General features: G+C 29.4%; 1 protein-coding gene across 1 annotated transcript in view; it reads right to left on the bottom strand.

The window, feature by feature from the left end:
• Nucleotides 1–5,091: 5,091 nt before the first annotated feature.
• Nucleotides 5,092–21,216, bottom strand: part of LOC140432681 (uncharacterized) — a 52,551-nt gene continuing 36,426 nt past the window's right edge. The window contains exons 3-4 of the mRNA XM_072520741.1: nt 12,049–12,295; nt 5,092–7,024 (exon numbers count right to left, since the gene is read on the bottom strand). Of these exons, the coding sequence (XP_072376842.1) occupies nt 5,092–7,024; nt 12,049–12,295 (2,180 nt within the window). The remainder of the gene's footprint in view (nt 7,025–12,048; nt 12,296–21,216) is intronic.

Below are 21,216 nucleotides of genomic sequence, written 5' to 3'. Positions count from 1 at the left end.
TCTCTATCCAGCAAGAGGATTCTTTTAAACGGTGTCCTTTTCAAATAGTTTAGGAACCTTCTTGTGTGTATTTCCCGGGAAATGTATGTAAGTATTTCTTAATTTCTTTCTTTGTAGTTACCCCTCCCAATCCCTGTTTTATTCATTTACTTACGACCCAGCTCTCAAAAAAATCAAGAGTGACCGTTTACAAAGGTTTCGGTTTGTTTGCTTACCCTATTTCCAGCCCAGTTATTGCTGTCCCCACTTTCAATCCCCTATAAGTGATACTCAATGTGGTAGGCAAATTATATCGTTATATAAATTCATAGTAAAATACCATAAAAATCTTATATATTAAAACGCTAAGCCCTTTTCTTGTCCACCACTTTACTCAAAAACCAATTAAAATATTTTTTACTTTTGGTACAAAAATTCACTTCCAGTTTTGAGATGACCGAAAGTTAAAATTTACTTTAAGTTTTAGACCCCACAATATATATTATTCCATAATCACTTTTTTTTTTACTTGCATTATTATTGATGAATATTATGTACCTTCTTGCTTATATTGTTTGTATTGATCTCTACTGTTGATATTGATTGATGTTTGTAATTTTTCTCGCAAAATGAAAATTTCATTTAAAAAACTCGATGTCGAGTTGGTCCGCTAGTATTTACTATTTTGAGATCATTTATTATTTCATTTTTAAGTATCTATAATATCAGTGACAACTTTCTGTGTTAGACCATTTATTAAAAACTACACTGTATAGTAGTTTGCAATAAAAGATTAAACTACAATTACAGAGAACATCGTTAAAAAATTACAATCATAAAATGGTAATATAAAAACCTTTATTACATTTTGTACTTTGATAACGATTTCCGAAGTGGAAATCGAAAAGTTAAATAAACTTATTTTAAAGCAAAATTGTGAATTATTCCTAGTAAAAATAGTAATTTGTATTAAAATGCTCCAAGAAAATAGCTTCACAACAATATTATGAAAACCTTTAGCATACATTAAGAATCTAATAACAAATAATGACTACGACTTTACTACTTTGAAGTAAGTTTTGTACTGATCAATGTCAATCTTATTTAAAAACACTGAAATTATGTGCACTTCGTATCCACATTCAAATTTAAAAGGTAAAAAGAATTGCGCTAGTTTGACGATTACTATTATATTACTTTTATTTATGATATTAAAACTAAGTTATCATTAAAACTTACAATCATAAAATATTCAGTCATAAATATTAAAACCTCCAGTATAGACTAAGACCATAATAACGTTATGATCATATACCATTAGAGGGAAATTGTTGTATCAATTGAGGCGGTGAAAGAAAAGTGGTGTAAGTCACTTTTTTTATACAATAGATAAGTGCATATTCAAAATCTCCATATTTAAATCTATCTCAAGCAACACTGGTATAAGTTAAAGCTCTACTATTTGCCCACAGATAGCAGCACAATCTTGACAGTCAAACAAAATCTCTGTAGCAGTAGGGGTAATAGTGGTGCAAGTCAGACTTACACCACTATTCCTTCATTCCTAAGGCAGTTATTTAGTATTTTGCGGTTGTGATTTTTTAATACAATAGATGACAACCGTTTAAGTAATGTTGAGTGATGAGCCTAGTATTTTCGCTTACTCAGGAGATGAGTGGATACCATCTGATTCTCAACAAGAAAGTACTGGTAAGTTAAACTTGTATATTATATTTGTTTGTATAAAATTAAAACTAACCTTAAAATGTAAAATTCTTTACACTTACAATAAATAAACTCCTATAAATAGAACAACATTTTCGAGTGTTATTTTAAAAAGTTGGTTTGTTTCAGACTGTGAATCAAACAAGGAAGTCTCTCTCCAAGACCATAAAAGGAAAAGTAATAGAGAAGAACTAGAAGTTCAACAACCCAAGAGGGCACGAAAACGACAAAGGCATGAAAATAAAAAAGAAAAAAAAAAGTGCTTCGCAACTCAGGTTGTGGATCAGTCACGACCTGGTAATAATAACAAATAATAATGAAATAAGTCGGATTGAAGTAGAGCACGAATTTTTACTTAAAAAGGCCAAGCTTGCACGTACTTCTATAAAAAGTGATACAGAAAAGGCCCAGACTGGCGATTCTTACAATGCAGTCACTTTTTTCCTAGAGAAAACCCTAGCTTTTCCAAAACTAACCAAATCTAGCGCATACTATAACCGTAATATGTACATTTACAACTTGGGCAGCCATAAGCTATCATCTGGCTTAGGCTACATGTATGGATGGGATGAAATAACTGCTTCGAGAGGATCTCAGGAAATCAGTGTCTGTGTCATAGACTACATAGAATTACGTGCAGCAAATTCAAAACATGTTGTATTGTACAGTGACAGCTGCACTGGCCAAAATAGAAACTGAAATTTTGCCTTGGCCTTTTTACAGTTAGTTCAAAGTGAAAATAATAGTATCGAAATAGTTGATAAAAAGTTTATGGTAAGCGGACACTCTACTTACCAAATGACTCAGACTTTGGTTCAATTGAAACTCACTCACTCTAAAGGTAAACAGATTTATGTGCCTGAAGATTGGTTTTCAGTCATATTTCGGTGTAGAAAGAAAAAAGCTTTCATTTTCACAAAAGCTTAGAGAAGACTTTAAAGATCTGACATAACTCACTAAATCAATTACAAAAAGAAAAACCAATACGAATAACCAATCAGTGTCATGGTTAAAAATGCAGTGGATTAGAGTCAAAAAAGATGAGCCATCTTCAATTGTAAAGAAACACTTAATGAAGAATTTTACTTTTTTACTTTTTTTACTAGAAATTAATATCCTTCGAAGCAAGCAGAAGAAAAGAACAACATTGTTGAAAAATCTTTAACTGAATTACCTGTACACAGCACCTCGACCAGTCATGCCAGCCAAAAAACGGGATATATGTGATTTACTACCATACATTCCCCTAGTTCACCATTCTAATTTTAGAAATCTTATATCATCTGATGAAGTCAATGAAGAAGCTGGACCAATTTCTGATGTGGAAGAAAATAATGACCAATAATCTAGTGAATTTATTTTTGATTTTCTAATTTAAAAACAATAAACATGTTTTGCTTTCTGTACATTTTCTTTAAACTCTTAAAAGAAAAGTGGTGTAAGTCATTTCACCCCTTAAAAACTACAGTTAACATAGTTTTATTTGTACAAAAATGCTGGTAGAGTTACATATGTTCATAATAAATAAAAAAATACCACAAACATGTTTATATATGTTCACTATTTCTAATAAAACCTTTTGTATCTCAAAATGATGCTCAGACGACTTATACCACTTTTTCTTTCGCCGCCTCAATTATTAGGATACTGTGATTTTATATTCACTTTCAAATTCATAAGCTAGCAAGTATTGTTATTGTTTGACGATTACTACTCTAATATTTTTATTTTCAAAATTTTCTGTTATCAGTGAGTTTTAATGCAAGTGATTTAAGAAAATTTAGCTAGTTCATATAAAGTCAACACTCTCACAGATTTATTTTTTTTATTATAGAACTTTTGACACCATAGGAATCTACAATGATAGTATTTCCAATTAAAGGAAATTAGGGGCAAATAGATGATATAAAAAAATAAAAAAAAACGGGTGTGGCAGTCCAGTGGGACTGCCGGTAGAAGTTACACTTCTATACACGCATTCGCCGTTACAAATTTATTTGGGAGTCAATCTGCACAATCAATAAATATGTAATGCTATAGGTAAGACATAACAGAAAGAGAAACAGAATTAATAACAACTTACTAACAATTAATAAACAACATTTGACCTGTAATAGAAGTATAGTAAATGAAGGATTGAATCAATATTTTGATGAAAATGTATATTTTTATTTTCATATATGTATGAAAGGAGTTGAATGCAAAAATTTTTTTACACATACTCGGCAGTAAAATTCATTGTTTATTTTGTTATTAATATAAAAATACAATACAATTACACTGCAACATAATTCAATATAATAATACAATACAAATTAAAATGCAATATTTATAAGCATTTAAAAATGACAATAATATACATAACTTTTCTACTTACGCATATGTATTTAATTTACCATGTAATATTAATAAAAAAGTCCTCCCGACTAGGAATCGAACCCCGGTCTCCCGCGTGACAGGCTGGGATACTGACTACTATACTACCGAGGACATGACAAAAAGGTATTTCAAAATTGACAGTTCTGGGTCATACAGTGATTTATTGAGATTATTATTTTGAAATACAAAAGACTAATATAATTATGAACATTTAATAAATAATACAAAACATATCACATTGTAATGGATCGGGAAGAGATTTGTAACACTAATTTAAACACTCCGAGAATTTTGACGATTATTTATTTTATTTCAACTAACATCGATTTTTGAGAGGAGGTGTGATCAAACGCGTTGACTGGTTAACTGACTTTTCTCTACTAATTATCTATTTTTATTACTTGACTGAGATTTCATATTGTTTGTTGGATCATTGACGTTACTATCAGAATTTATATTTTCTATTATTTTAATGAGCAAAGTTCAGTAAGCGTCCAAATGTTATTTACTTTTCTATTGAAGTTTAAACAAGAAATTAGTTGCAGTTAAATAAAAAATATTTTGACTGTAATTTCCTAATGAGATATAAAATGATTATATTCCCTTAACAAAGGAAATTTGTTATTGTTTATTCTTTAATAATAGTAATGTTTAATTTAAATGATGATAGGAAAAGTTGCTCTGTGCTGATTAGTTAAATAAGGACATTGGCGTAACCGAAATAGTGTCGTTTCATTACACCTTCCCCCTTAACAAAAATTTTCTTAAAATTTTTCAAGTATCGAAAATACAAAATACAAAATAATACAATTTTATAATTGTGAAGACGATAATACGATAAATACATATATAAGTGTGTATACTATATTATTAGGTTTTAACATATTTACATTTGTGAATATATATATATATATATATATATATATATATATATATATATATATATATATATATATATATATATATATATATAGGGTTTTTTTTTCTATTAGATATGGCGAAAAATTGTCAATCCGTGTTAGTTTTTAGCGAGGCGATTCTATCGCTTCTTCGTAACTTAGGTGAGATTGTTATAGTACCATTATTGCTAGTGCTTGGGTTTGAAGCTAATTCAAAAGATAAAGGTAAAGATTCTTGTCTAGAATTCTTAATTTCTTTACAATAGTTAAAAGTTATGCAATTTGATATGCATCCGGTATCATGACTATGTTTGTGATGCTTCTTGCAATATCTGTATAGTCTGTATAATAAGTATATACCGAAAATTTTTATTAAAGTTAATAAGAAGTATAAAAAGTATGAATTATGAAGGATTTGTATAGGACTATTTGCTTCTTGTTCTACTTCGTTAATTGTGTTTTTTAAAACCTCTAATTTATGGCTTGCTATGCTAAGGTTTTCTCTATCTAAGGTAAATATGTGGCTGGGACTTACATATAGAGTGGTTAAGTTGAACTTTATACTACTGTTACAACAGTCGTCTTGTAGTATATTTATAGTTGGTAAAACTGATTTTGTGACGCTTTGAAAGGACGTTGACTTATAAGAAGATAGTATTGTGGAGCTTGTGTAGACTTTACAGTCTGCATTAAGAGTTAGTATGCCAGTACGAGATATCATGTGATCTTCCGGTCTGTTATTTTTGCACTGAACGGTTACTGAGATTGGTTTGGGTAAAATAAATAACCAAGTATTTCTTTTTAAGAGAGGATACCAAGTGTCAGTGTAGAATTGAGATATTCGGATGTCGCATGAATAGGGAATTTTTGTTGGTGAAAACAACATATCTGTTTCACAAGAGGCTCTTGAATAAGTAGAATATATCGGGTAATGATGAATGCATATGAGATCTTCAGTGGAGAGCTTTTTACAAGCATCAAGATTGTCTAGATTAGAGTATGTTGATTTTGATTCTGATATTGCGAGATAATTAAATCGAGGTAGAATGAATACATGTTGTAGTGCATTATTAACTGTAGGAAGTGGAATGAGTTTAAAAAGTTGGAAAGGTATTTGACTCACGAGAGGCATTTTTACAATAAAAATTACCTTCGTATCGGAAAAGTAATGTTGAACATCGACTAAGCTTAAGAGTTCTAAGATATTCTGCTTTTCCAGCGGTAAAGGGTAAGCTGTAGAAGGAGGTATTTGAGGTAAAGTCTTGGTTAATTCTAATAAATATTGCTGAGGACTTAAGATAATAGGATGAAGTTGGTTTGTCTTAGAGAAAAGAATAGCGTTAATAATGTTGCTATATTCGTTATTGACTTCGCTAATTAGGAGAGTGATTAGGGATAAGTGTTCGTCAATCACTTGTTTTAGGTTTAATTGAAAGATATTTTTGGAGTTATCTTGCGTTAGCTTCTGGATTGTTCTGAAGTTTTTGTCAAATATGTTATTATTACGTTCAACATTCGTAATAGAAGAATTAAAGTTAGAAATCGTGGTCTGTACGATTTGAATTTGATCTTTGAGGAGAGTAATCAAGTGTTTGTCGTTTGACTCTACTTTGTTAATAGCAGCATCGTAATATTCGGCATCATTATGATCTAGGGTACCGAATAAGGTTTTAAAAACAGTTCCAATGCCATCGATGATGTCTCTTTTGACTCGCGTGGTATGGGCTAAGTCTTGAAGAACTTTGTCCTTTTCATAAATAACAGGTGCAAGTTGTTCAATAACTAAGAGCGATGTGTTACATAAAGAAAGTGAATTAAGGGAGTTATGCATACATATTTCTTTAGTTTTTCTTAAATTACTATCAATTAATTTTAGCTTATTCTTAAAGGAATCTAAATTTAAATAAGTTACCAATTTCCAAGATGATTCATAAAAGTTTACATGAGCTACGTGGTCATAGTATATTCCAGGTGATGGTTCTATTTCTTTGATATCTATTAATTGATTGTTTCCATGGCTTGCATAAATTAAGTATGCAATCCTAAAATAAAGATAATTTAATTGGATCAATTTGAATGTGCAATTTTTATTCTGTCATTGTGTACTTTTACTCTCTTGTTTTTTATGAGCAGTGTAGAATTTACTGGAGAATTTATTTCGATTATTTTATAAGGTCCCGTATATCGTTGTGATAATTTTTTTGAACGGTTTGTGTATGACCGGTTGTTTTCTAAATAAACCATGTCATTTATTTGAAAGGTTACATTTTTACATTTCTTATCATAGTAGGATTTGTTAACTTCCTTTGATTTAATTAAATTTTCTCGAGCGATTTGGTTACTTCTTTGTAATTTTATTCTTAAGTCGTCTAGGTAATCATCATATGAGTACTTGAATTCTGGGGTTTTATTAAGTTCCGAAGGAATATTGGGTTTAGTTCCGAAAACTAATTCGTATGGAGAGAACTTTGTAGAGGTATGAGTAGAAGAATTATACGAAAATGTTGCAAAATATAACCAATCATTCCAATCAGTTTGATCTTGATTGACGTAATGTTTTAAATAATCTGCTAGAGTAGCATGTGATCTTTCTAAAGCTCCGTTGGTTTGAGGGTGATAAGCTGTGGTGGTAAGATTTTTTATTTTAAATAACTTAGATACCTCGTGGAAGAGTTGGGATGTGAAATCGCGTCCTTGATCGGTTAGTATAGCTTCTGGAATTCCGAAATTACAAATAAATCGATGGACAAGTATATTGGCTATAGTTACGGCTTCGTGATTTGGAATAGGATAAATCTGAGAGAATTTCGTAAGGTCATCTTATAAGGTAAGAATAAATCTATTGCCTGACATAGACATAGGAAGAGGACCCACGATATCTAATGATATACGTTCGAATGGTTTTTCAGAGGTAGTTGTAATTTGCATAGGCTCTTTATTTTTTTTGCGGATTAGCTTATTTTTCTGACATGATTCACAATTTTTTATATAAGTTTTTATATCTTCCTTCATCTTTTCCCATTTGTAAGTTTGTTTTATCCGACTGTATGTTTTGTGAAATCCTGAGTGACCTGAGGTAGGATTTGCATGGCACTCCTGAAGTATTTTTGGTATGATATCCGTATTCGGTTTAATCAAGACGTCATGGTGTATATGTATTTCGATTAAAGTTTCTTTAAAAATGAATCTTAACATTGTCCTCAACTTTTTGAAGTTTAATTGGTCGAAACTTGAACTGCTTCTTGGTATATTAAAGGATTTGATGTTGTCATTGATTGGAATATCTTTTAATTTCATCAGTAAGTTAAAGGTTATCTCATAGTCAGCCTTTTCCCAATGAAATTCTTTATGAATTAGATAGAAAACTTTCTGATTATTGGTTTCTATTATTTTTATATCTCCTATTTGCAAGTTCGAGCTTAAGAGTTCTGGTTTGGGATTAAAAGATTTCTGTAAGTCCAACAGAGGTTTTCCTGTGAATTCTAAATCACGGGATAGAAGAATTACGTGATTATTAGTGGTACCTGTATCTAAGAAGGACGTGCTATGTTCATATAGATTGTTATTAAGAATTAGACTAGTCTGAAAAGCGTTTAAAAAGTCACTATAAGTTTGTGAAGGCTCTGGATCGTTTTTTATTATATGAATGTCAGTAGCTTTTTCAGGTGGTTTAATTCGACTAAGGGCATCGGCTACCTTATTGGATTTACCGGTTGTATACATGATTTCATAATCGTATTCCTCTAATAGTAATCGCCATCGGACAAGACGAGAGCTTGGATCTTTAGCGTTAAAAAGCCATGTTAGGGGACGATGATCAGTATAAATTTTGAATTTTCTTCCGTACAGATAAGTCCGAAAATGTTTATCGGCCCATATTATTGCCAAACATTCTTTTTCAGTGGTGCTGTAGTTTGATTCGGCCCTATTTAGAGTTCTGCTAGCAAAAGAAATTGGTTTATCCTCCTTAGGATTACCTTGAGAAAGAACTGCTCCTATAGCATAGTTGCTTGCATCTGTTGTCAAGATGAAAGGTTTTTCGAAATCAGGATATTGAAGTATAGGCTTCGAGGTTAGTGCCAATTTTAATTTCTCGAAAGCATCTTGTTGGGAACTGGTCCAATTAAAAATCGTATCCTTTTTTAGTAAATTTGTTAGAGGTTGAGATACTTTGCTAAAATTCGGGATGAATCGACGGTAATAGCCAACAAATCCAAGGAAAGAACGGATATCTTTCACATTCTTAGGAGTAGGGTAATTTAATACGGCACTAATTTTCCCAGGGTCGGGTTGAACACCGTCTGTGGTTATAGAATGACCTAAATACATAACTTCTTTCCGAAGGAATTCACATTTTTCCGGTTGGAGTTTCAGGTTAAACTCAGAGAGTCTTTTAAAAACCTCACGTAATCGTCGATTATGTGTCTCCAAATCTCCCGCATGTATGACTATATCGTCAAGGTACACAAAGCAACGATAGTTTTGGATACCAGCGAGAACCGTGTTCATTAGCCTTTGAAAAGTAGCAGGGGAATTTTTTAGACCAAATGGAAGTCTCTTAAATTGATAATGTCCCGAAGGGACGGAAAATCCTGTTTTTGGAGCATCATCAGGGCCCATTTTAATCTGATGGAAACCTGATGCTAGATCTAGGGTTGAAAAATACTTAGAATGTCCTAACTGATCTAAAATATCAATTATATTAGGAAGAGGATATGAGTCTCCTACGCTAATTTCGTTCAATTTTCTGTAGTCTATTACGAGTCGCCATTTTTTTTCGCCGGAGGCGGAAATTTTCTTTGGAACAATCCATACAGGTGAATTCCAAGCGGAAGTAGAAGGTTCGATAATATCGTGATTAAGCATTGATTTAATTTGTTTGTTGACTTCAGCCTTATGTATCTCGGGATACCTATAAGTTTTTACATTAATAGGAGTATTGGAAGTGGTAGGAATTTGATGCATGATAGCGTCAGTACATGTTAGTTTATCACCTTCTAAAAAGAAAATGTCATTATATTCGGAACATATTTCGATAAGAGATGTTTTTTCTTCAGAATTTAGATGCTCTATTTTGAGGTTTTGGGTAAGCAGATTAAGTCGATTGGAATTACAGTTAGAAGATTCAGGAGAGCATATTGCTATACTCTGAGAATTAGAGTTGGATTCGAAAAGTTCAAGATTTAATTGCAAATCTGAGATTTTAATGGATTTTTCGGTAGTATTCAAAATGGACGTTAAAGCTTGATTATGATTGTTTACGGAAACTAAACTTTCGCAGAGGTAAACTCCTTCCAATATTTCTAATTTGGGAATAATACCTTGTCGAGTTTTCGGGGTGTTAAGTACGTTAATTTTAATAACTTGTTCGCATCTTGGGGATATAATGATAGGAAACTGAGAGTTAGGCCATTTAGGATTAGTCCCTAAATTATCTAGGTTATTATGGTCAGCTGTATTGGGATCAGAATTACTTCCTAATGGTTGGTTAGTGGTAGATGAGTAGATATGATAAAGAGGTATTCTAAAATCATTAGTCAAGATCAAATAATCTTCCTCGTAACTAAGATTTTTAGAAAATGTTCTCAGAAAATCGTTGCCAATTATGCCATCGAAGGTTATAGGAAAGTTATTAGGAACTGCATGAAAAGTAAACGTTTGGTTTTGAAGAAAAGGTAATGTAAAATGAGAATAGCAGATAGTTTTAATATTACTATCAGAATTACAATCAATTCCTTTAAGTGTTATGGGTGCATCTTCATAACAAGGAGTGTCAGTTTTTAAATTTTCAAGTTTAATTAAAGAAATAGTGGCACCTGTGTCCAATAAGAATTTGCATTTAGATTTTAGTTCTGGTATGTCGAGAAATAAATATGTTGTGATACCCTGAAAATTTAGGGTAGAGATGCGGCCTGAATTATATTGGTGTTCCTTGTTGTGGCCGTTTCTTGACAAGGAACTGAAAAGTTTTTTGGGATCCGTTTGTCAGTTGAATTAGTGTCTCGTGGTTGATTATTATTTTGCCTAGCTTGATTATTATATTGTCTTTTACGACATTCATGAATTAAATGACCCAATTTTTTACAGTAGTTGCAAATTTTGGTATTAGGAGTATAGTCTGTATGACGAATACTTTGTCTCTGGAAATTTTGGCTCTGATATGAGGTACTGGGCTGAGATTGGAAAGAATATTTATTTTGATATCGATTGTTACTATTGGAACTGGAACTAGAAGATTGGATTTTTAATCTACAATGTTGAGAAGTATGTCCGTTCTTGTTGCAATTGTGACAGTACTTGGGATTAGAATTACCTATGTTCTGGTACTTGAAAATTTCTGATTTCGATTTCAATTCCTGTTCTTCTGTTAAGGCAATACTAATTGCATTTTCTAACGTAGTTGGTTTTCTAGCTTTTACTACTAGTGCTATTTCCTTGTTAAGGCCTAATAGGAATACATTAAGCGCTTGATTTTGCAGAATTTCTGTATGTACCGTTCGTTTTAGTTCATCTGGTTCGCTAATGGTACTGAGTAGCTTAACATAGCAGTCTTCTACTCGATTTGCAAAGGACATAACAGATTCAGTTTGATTCTGCCTACATGAATGTAGTTCGAGTTGCCATTGTCCTTCAGTTCTTTTGTCGGTATATCCGTCTAAAAGATGATTCTTTAAGCTAGTCCAATTTTGAAAATCTCTATTTTTAATTAGCATTCTTGCTTTACCACATATTTTAGATTTAATTATTATAAATAAAAGATTTTTGTTGCTTTGGTCTACTAAAGACAAAGCCATAGTGCAATTATCAATGAATTCGTGAACTTTGTTTCGATCGCCATCGTATTTTATTAACATTTTTTCTGCCATCTCTAATGAGATATAATTACTAGTTGTCTGTACTGAATTAGGCATTTTTGGATTTGAATTGGAAAATAAAAGATATAAAATATAGTAACGGTATGAATATAAGTAGTGAAGAAAATGAAAGCAAAAAGAAAATAAAAGAAAATATGAAAATTATATGGTAACCAAAATCGTACAATTCAATAAAAATAATTTCGACTTACAGTATGAGAGTTTTCATTTTCTTGCAGATGTAGTTTTGGAGGTTCTGGATGCTCTGGGATGCTCTGGTATGATTTCTAGATGCTCTGGAGTTCTGGATGTTCTGGGATGCTTTGCTTTGATTTCTGGATGCTCTGGGATGCTCTGGTTTGAGTTCTAGATGCTCTGGAGTTCTGGATGTTCTGGGATGCTTTGCTTTTGATTTCTGGATGCTGTGGTAGTTCAAAATTAGTGATGCTTCTTCCGGACCTAAGGGAACTCTAGGTATACTCTTTTTTCAGTATTTTTGACCTTATATATCCCACTTCTGACACCAAAAATTTTATGTAATGGATCGGGAAGAGATTTGTAACACTAATTTAAACACTCCGAGAATTTTGACGATTATTTATTTTATTTCAACTAACATCGATTTTTGAGAGGAGGTGTGATCAAACGCGTTGACTGGTTAACTGACTTTTCTCTACTAATTATCTATTTTTATTACTTGACTGAGATTTCATATTGTTTGTTGGATCATTGACGTTACTATCAGAATTTATATTTTCTATTATTTTAATGAGCAAAGTTCAGTAAGCGTCCAAATGTTATTTACTTTTCTATTGAAGTTTAAACAAGAAATTAGTTGCAGTTAAATAAAAAATATTTTGACTGTAATTTCCTAATGAGATATAAAATGATTATATTCCCTTAACAAAGGAAATTTGTTATTGTTTATTCTTTAATAATAGTAATGTTTAATTTAAATGATGATAGGAAAAGTTGCTCTGTGCTGATTAGTTAAATAAGGACATTGGCGTAACCGAAATAGTGTCGTTTCATTACAACATAAATAATATTATTAATAAATATTTTATCATATATATAATATTATATGTATATATATAATATATATATAATATATATATATATATATATATATATAATATTAAATATATATACAAGAGGAACATTTTTTTATTCGAGAGAGGGAGAGAGAGAAAATATATCTTCTGTCTCTCTCTTACTTATTATCTTACATATGTAATGATTTCACAGATTCACTCCCATACAAATTTCCAACGTGGAGCGCGCGTATAGAACTATAACTTCAATAAAAAAAATGTATTGTACAGCTAACAACTTTTTAACACGTTACTGGATACAGTTTTTTGAAAGGTTCGAAACTGGTCACTTGAAATTTTTACCAGTAGTTTGAAAGATTTTAATAATCCAGTTTTTTTGCAAAAGACGTACGGTATAGCCGCTTCTGTCTTTCTGAGGATTTAGTTTATGCCTAGGACATGACGATTGACGCAGTTCAAATAAATATATATATATATATATATATATATATATATATATATATATATATATATATATATATATATATATATATATATTGTTTTGATGTGTTTTTTGTTTGAATGATGAGCAATGAGTATTTTTAATAATATAATATATAGGGTTTTTATCGCGGTTCTCAAAGAATTAGCTTGTAAGTACTTTTTTAAATTATCTTTATTATAACTATTATGAAACACACATATATATCTAACCTAGTCAATGTAAATTTAAAATAAACTATCTTTAAACTGATATTCTTATAAAACTAATTAAATTCTATAGACAATCTAAAATTTAAACAAACTATCTTCAAAATTGAAATTGTTATGACACTAACTAAATTATATTAACAAAAGTTTGTACCTTTCTTTCACTGAATGCCTAAATGAACTATTTTCCACTAAGTATATAGATTCTAATCACCACTGAATGTCTTCGTACTTCAGTTATCCTTGTTTTTTTTTTGAAATTACTTTTTTCAATTATCAGCTTCTACCAATTTAAGATATATTTTTCTTCACCAGCATCTATACACCACCAACCAAACCAGCAAACAGCATTTATATTTATTCTTCTTTTCAATATACCAATATCCAATTATTATAAGTTGATTTATATTAATCTCCAACCATAATATAATTTAATTTCTTCCAATATACTTTTATAATCTCCAATAATTATTTGTGTATAATTATAAATGTGCATTAATTATATGCATAATTTTTAATCTTCATTTAACTCACTATATTAAACAATTCGACTATTTGTACCTGATTCACTGACTCCAACTAACTTTCATATTTCTTACTAAACTTTTCTGACTGACTTCTTGAAAATTCTGAACAATTTACTTCAATATTCACTAACTAATTGTATCTTTCTACTAACTTTCATAATAAACTGGCCTGACTTCTGACTAAAAACTTAAAAACTGCCAAAAACTGCCATCTTGAATCCAAATCACGGGTATTTATATGTTTTTGGATTTCTAGAACCATCTCGTAAGATATCATGTTCCAATTTGTTCTATCAAATACTTGTCTGAATTTTCTGGAACAAACCATTTCGCAAACATGGCCATCTCCGGAGATCCAGAGAATTCCATTCTTTTCTATTAATAATTTTGTTTACATTTAGGCTTTTCAGATCAGAATATATAATTAAATTAGTAACTAACACTCTAATTTAATAAAATACACATTTCAAACAATATAACCCCACTTATATTTGTAATTATGATTCTTAATTTGACACTTGGAGTATGTATAGTTGGTTGCCTAGCACATGGCTCACTTATATATATTTACAATATTAAAATACAACTTTTTACAATTATTATATGCTAATTTATTAAAAATGCCCTCACATAAATATATTTTTATTAAATTCTCTAGTATATAACTTATTTAAAATAATCAAATACTTTTTAATATCTAATATTATGTAGTATATAACTTATAAATTATTTTCTATAAACCCCAATCGTCACAATACCCCAAAAATAATATTTAAAATAAATAATTTACTTATTATTTTTTTAAATATTAATTTTCTCATACCTTATTAAATTTAATAAATTAATAATTCAATTTTTTTTTTTTTTTATTTAAAATGTGTTAAATACATCCCTGTTCGCTGTCTATATCAAAGCAGAGAACAACGGAGCACAGTTCGGCTATTCTATGGTCAAACTGTCATGTCAAATGGGGCAATGGATGCGATATCAGAGAATAAAATATAATCTTAATTAAAAATATAATCGATATGGTGTTCTGTTTGTTTATAGACAAAATCTAGTAATTATTTCCATTCAAAATAAGTTTCATCAATATAAATTGGTAAGTTTTTTTTTTTTTTTTTTTTTTTTTTTTACTTTATTATATTAGAAAGACATTTTTATAGCAATTATAGTATCAATTTTGTGTCTAACCCCAAATTATGATTTTTAGGGTACAAATTAATTTCCATATATACAAAATTCAACAAGTATGATGTCAAATTGATTCAAAATAATGAAATCTACCATCTACCATTTAACAAATCAAGTCTATTGAATAAAATGGATATATCAGTAAGTTATTAGTGTTATTATATTTGTGTTAAAGGTATAGAAATCATTATTCAATCTCTTAATGATATTGAAAAATGTCGTTGATATGAAATATGCCTCTTAGTCTGTTCTCTGCATCTATTAACACATAACTATTTAGTCCATTCTGATTTTCAATTGTATATGGACCTTCAAACATTGGTTGTAATTTCTTACAACGGTTTTCTTTAACATTACTTTTTCTAAGTGAACGAATTAACACTAGGTCTCCTTTTTGAAATGTGATTGGTTTTTTTATATTTCGATTTTGTCTTCTGATATATTTTTCAGCTTTCCTCCTAATTCGAATATTCACTTTCTGCATTACTTGTTCTAACATATCCTGATTATATTCACTAATCCACTTTCTGTTTCCTATATGGCCAAACAATAAATATTCTGGTACTTCCTCTGTATTCAAATTATGTGTATTATTCAAAAATTATTCTACTTGTGGTATATGTTGCTGCCAAGTTTCATGTTGGTTTTGGCACAGTATCCTTAAATATTTTATAACTTCTTTAATATATCTTTCTGCAGGATTTGCCTGAGGATGTCTGATACTTGTAAAATGAATGTTGATTCCCTTTTTCTCACAAAATGCCCGAAATTTTTGGTTGTTAAAATATGTAGCATTATCTATTATGCAATTTCTAAATGGTCCTATTTCTTCGAAAAATTGATTAATATATAATTTTAATGTTTTAACATTTGTTCTGGAGCAGGGATATAGTTTAATAAATTTTGTATATAAATCAACTATCACTAGTATATGCTTTTTTCCTGTTGGACTGAGAACTAAATTTGAAATAAAATCCATGGAAACTGTATTTAGTTTTTCATATACAACATTAGATTTATATGTGTTCTGGTTTTTGAAATTCTTTTCTTTGTTTAGTTGACATATTGGGCATTGGGTAGTAATTTCTTTTGCTATACTTATGTCATTCTTTGCAAAATAATTGTCCCTAAATAGCATCCATAGCTTTCTTGAACCAATATGCATATAATTGTTATGTAAATTTTTCAATATTTTCTTTGCTAAAGTTCTAGTTATTACATATACTTCTATGCCATTTATTATTTTATAATATACTCCATCTTTCCTAAGGACTTTTTGTTTTTCACTCAAATTGATCTGATCTCTTATAATTTCTTCTTTAGAATATAATCCAGTACTTTCTACTAATTGATTTAATCCAATTTTTATTGTTCGCTGCCCTTTTTGTGATGTATTTTCTAACCTTGATAAAGCATCTGCCACTATATTGGATTTTCCAGAAATGTATTTGATTTCAAAGCAGTATTCACTAAGTATTAGACTCCACCGATGTATTCTACTGTTTCCATATTTGTTATTTAATATAGACGTTAAAGCTTGGTGATCTGTTTCTATTGTAAATTCATTACCCAACAAATAAAATCTTAATTTTGTGACACAGTGTATTATACTTGCTAGTTCTAATTCTGAACCTGAGTAACCCTTTTCATGTGGCTTTGTGATTCTTGAAATGAATTGTATTGGGTATTCGACCCCATCATGTATTTGTAATAATACCCCTGATAATCTCTCTATTGATGCATCTGTTCTTAATATGAATGGCTGTGTATAGTCAGGATAGTATATTTTCAAATTTGACAGAAAAATGTTTTTAATTTCTTGGAATGCTAGTTCTCTTCTCTGATCCCATCTCCATTTTACACCTTTTCTCAGTAGTTCAAGTAATGGAATTTCTTTTATACTTAGATCTGGTATCATCCTTTTATAATAATTAATTATTCCAATAAATCCTCTTAAAGTTCTTAAATTGTGTGGTGTTTTATATTCCTGAATGACTTGTGTCCGTTCTGGATCCATTTCGATTCCCTTAGTGTTAAGTTTATAACCTAGATATATGACTTCTTTTTGAAAAAATGTACATTTTTCTTGATTTATTTTTAGTCCCACTTTGTCTAATCTATTTATTATAATTTTTAGGTGTTTCTCATGATCTTCAGCCGTTTTAGAAAAAATTAATATATCATCAATGTAGTGAATTACAAAATGTTCATATTGATCCAAAATATCATGAAGACATCTACATAGAACACTGCAAGATGATTGAAGCCCAACTGGTACTACTTTGAATTGATATACTACTCCATCTATCTGAAATCCTGTATACTGTCTACTTTTTCTTTCTAGAGGTATTAACCAGAAACTATGCTGTAAATCGATTTTAGTGAAAAATGACATTTCTGTAATTCTTCCTAGTATTCCATCTTCTAACATATTATTAATTGTTTTGTTTACTTCTTCTTTGTATTTATATGGTATTGGGTATGATTTTGTTTTAAAATCTTTTTCTTCTTTAACTTTTATACTATGGATATAATTTTGTGCAATTCTATTTTCTTTATTGACAAGTCCCTTGTGTTGCTGCAATATGGAAATGACTATTGATTTATATTCTTCAGGGCAATTTAAAACTTTCATCATATCTTCTTCTTTACAAATCACATTATTCTTCAATATGTACTCATTATTCCTTGCTTCCAATTTTACGCACTCCGCCTCGTAGGCATCTATCTGCTTAAAATTTCCATTCCTTAAATATTCACTACAATAATTATTCTTTACATTCTTCTGGGACATTTCCCTATCATCAAAATACATTTCTTCTTCATAAACATCATTATTTTCTTTTAATAATATCCTATCAACTCTTATTCCTTCTTCTACCTCATCTTTCTGCATAAATTTAATTATTTGCCCTTCCAAAGTTACCATTTTTTCTTCAAAATCTATCTTTACTTTCTTCCTTTCCAATTCATCATTTCCCATTAATATATCAACACATAAATCCTTGACAATAAATCCTTGCATATTAATTTCTTTATTAAGAATATTAATTTTAAAATTGGCTAGTTTATCAATTTCACCCAACTTCTTATTATTTGCACCAATAATTTTAATTTTTGGAATCTTTATTATATCTGATAGTTTTAATGTATTAAAAATAAAATTCTCCGAGACTAATGTACTTTCTGAACCAGTATCTATCATAATTTTAATCATTTTATTTTTGGCCAAAGCATTTATATAAATTAAATTAATAGATTCAATAATTTTCTCTTCATCTAAAGAAATAAATTCAGAAGGTTTTTCATAATAGCAATGGCCTAACTTGTAATTCAGAAAGTTTACTGCACAAAATTTTGATTATTAGAATTGTCAGATTGTATCTGACCACTTGGATCTGATGTACTATGTCTTTCCCTACTATGACTTCTACTCACATTTTCTTGCCTTGTATTATTTCGTTCCCTGTCTTCGCAGCTTCTATTCCTTCGAACACAATTTACCTGTCTGTTATAGTTAGGTCGCTCTGTATTTCTTCTATTATTAAAATCTTGTCTATTATTATTAGTACTGTTATTAAAATGTTGTCTATTATAATTAGTATTATTATTAAAATTTTGTCTATTATAACTAGTATTATTATTAAAGTTCTGTCTATTTGGATTACTGTTATTATTATTAAAATCTTGTAAATTATCACCATACCTAGTGTTATTGTTATATGATTGTCTATATTGTTGATTATCATTTTTATTATATTGAAAGTTATTATTGTTTTTTCTGTTGTTATTATTACTTGTCATATTGCCTCTTTGTATTCTTTGAATAAAATTAATAAAACTATCTATTGTTTGAATATTTTGTACAGTTACGGTTTGCACAACATCAGCATCAAAATGTCTAGATACATTTAAGACTGTTTCATCCTCTCTAAGTGGTGGTTCTAAATATTTTGCAACTGTTATCAATTTCAATGCATAATCTACCATATTTGATTTTAAATTTTGATTATACTTTCCAAAATATAGAATTTCTCTAAACTTTGCTTGCTCTAATTCACCCCAATAATAATTTAAAAATTTATTTTCAAATGTTTGAAAGTTATCTAAATCATTTTCAATACTAGCAAACCAAGTTGCTGCATTGTCATTTAATGTCACTCTAATATAATCTTTAATATCATTAATATTATTCACAAATCTTAATTTATGTTTTAAACTATTTATGTATACTCTAGGATGCAAATTTTTTATATTACCAGAGAATTTAATCCCAGTCTCATTTGTTAAATTTAAGTAAGGTCTCCCTATGTCTCTCATTTGTGAAATATCATCTATTCTCTGTTCCACATTTCTTATTTGATTACTATTTATTTGGATATTTTGTTGTATATCGTCTAATTTTTCTTCTGTGTTTCTCCTGTCTTCGTTAATTTTTACTTCTAAGTTACATTTCTGTAACTCTATTTTCTGTTCTATATCTATTTTATTATCTTGAATAATCCTCTTTACTTCTGTCCTCTCATTGTCTATCCTTTTCTTGTAGTCATTCCGTATACTTTTTATTTCATTTGCAACTTTTTTTTCTGCAGCTTCAAGTTTTTTATCCATTTGTTTTTCCATTTGTTTTACAATTTTATTATTATTATCTTCTATTTTCTTTTCTAATTTTCTATAATTCTCTTCCAATTTCTGTTCCATTTTTTTCATGTTTTCTTTGACTTCTTTTGAATTCTCTTCCAATTTTTTTATGTCTTCTTTGATTTCTTTTGAATTCTCTTCTATTGTCTTGTTCATCTGCATCATTAATGACATCAAAGCTGCCATATTGACATTTTCCTCTCTTTCTGGATTCATTTCTGCAGTATCTTGTGTAACTTGAACTAAACTCTCCTCTTGTATAGGTTGTGTTTCTACTTCCACATCTTCTTCATTCTTTTTGCTTCTTGTACCTTTCTTTCCTTGAGACATTTTGAGACTTTACTTGTTCAAATATAATTAAAAATAAATTCTATAATTTTTCCTTTCTACTGATAATTAATTTAATTATATGAGAGCACTTATCTTCCCAAACTAATTCTTTTAAATAGAGAGCCCCACGTTGGGCGCCAAATTGTTTTGATGTGTTTTTTGTTTGAATGATGAGCAATGAGTATTTTTAATAATATAATATATAGGGTTTTTATCGCGGTTCTCAAAGAATTAGCTTGTAAGTACTTTTTTAAATTATCTTTATTATAACTATTATGAAACACACATATATATCTAACCTAGTCAATGTAAATTTAAAATAAACTATCTTTAAACTGATATTCTTATAAAACTAATTAAATTCTATAGACAATCTAAAATTTAAACAAACTATCTTCAAAATTGAAATTGTTATGACACTAACTAAATTATATTAACAAAAGTTTGTACCTTTCTTTCACTGAATGCCTAAATGAACTATTTTCCACTAAGTATATAGATTCTAATCACCACTGAATGTCTTCGTACTTCAGTTATCCTTGTTTTTTTTTTTAAATTACTTTTTTCAATTATCAGCTTCTACCAATTTAAGATATATTTTTCTTCACCAGCATCTATACACCACCAACCAAACCAGCAAACAGCATTTATATTTATTCTTCTTTTCAATATACCAATATCCAATTATTATAAGTTGATTTATATTAATCTCCAACCATAATATAATTTAATTTCTTCCAATATACTTTTATAATCTCCAATAATTATTTGTGTATAATTATATATGTGCATTAACTATATGCATAATTTTTAATCTTCATTTAACTCACTATATTAAACAATTCGACTATTTGTACCTGATTCACTGACTCCAACTAACTTTCATATTTCTTACTAAACTTTTCTGACTGACTTCTTGAAAATTCTGAACAATTTACTTCAA

This window comes from Diabrotica undecimpunctata, chromosome 1, assembly GCF_040954645.1.
Source record: "Diabrotica undecimpunctata isolate CICGRU chromosome 1, icDiaUnde3, whole genome shotgun sequence".
In the NCBI taxonomy this organism is placed as follows: domain Eukaryota; kingdom Metazoa; phylum Arthropoda; class Insecta; order Coleoptera; family Chrysomelidae; genus Diabrotica; species Diabrotica undecimpunctata.
The sequence above is the reverse complement of the archived record's forward strand: the minus strand, read 5'-3'. Positions and strand labels throughout refer to the sequence as shown.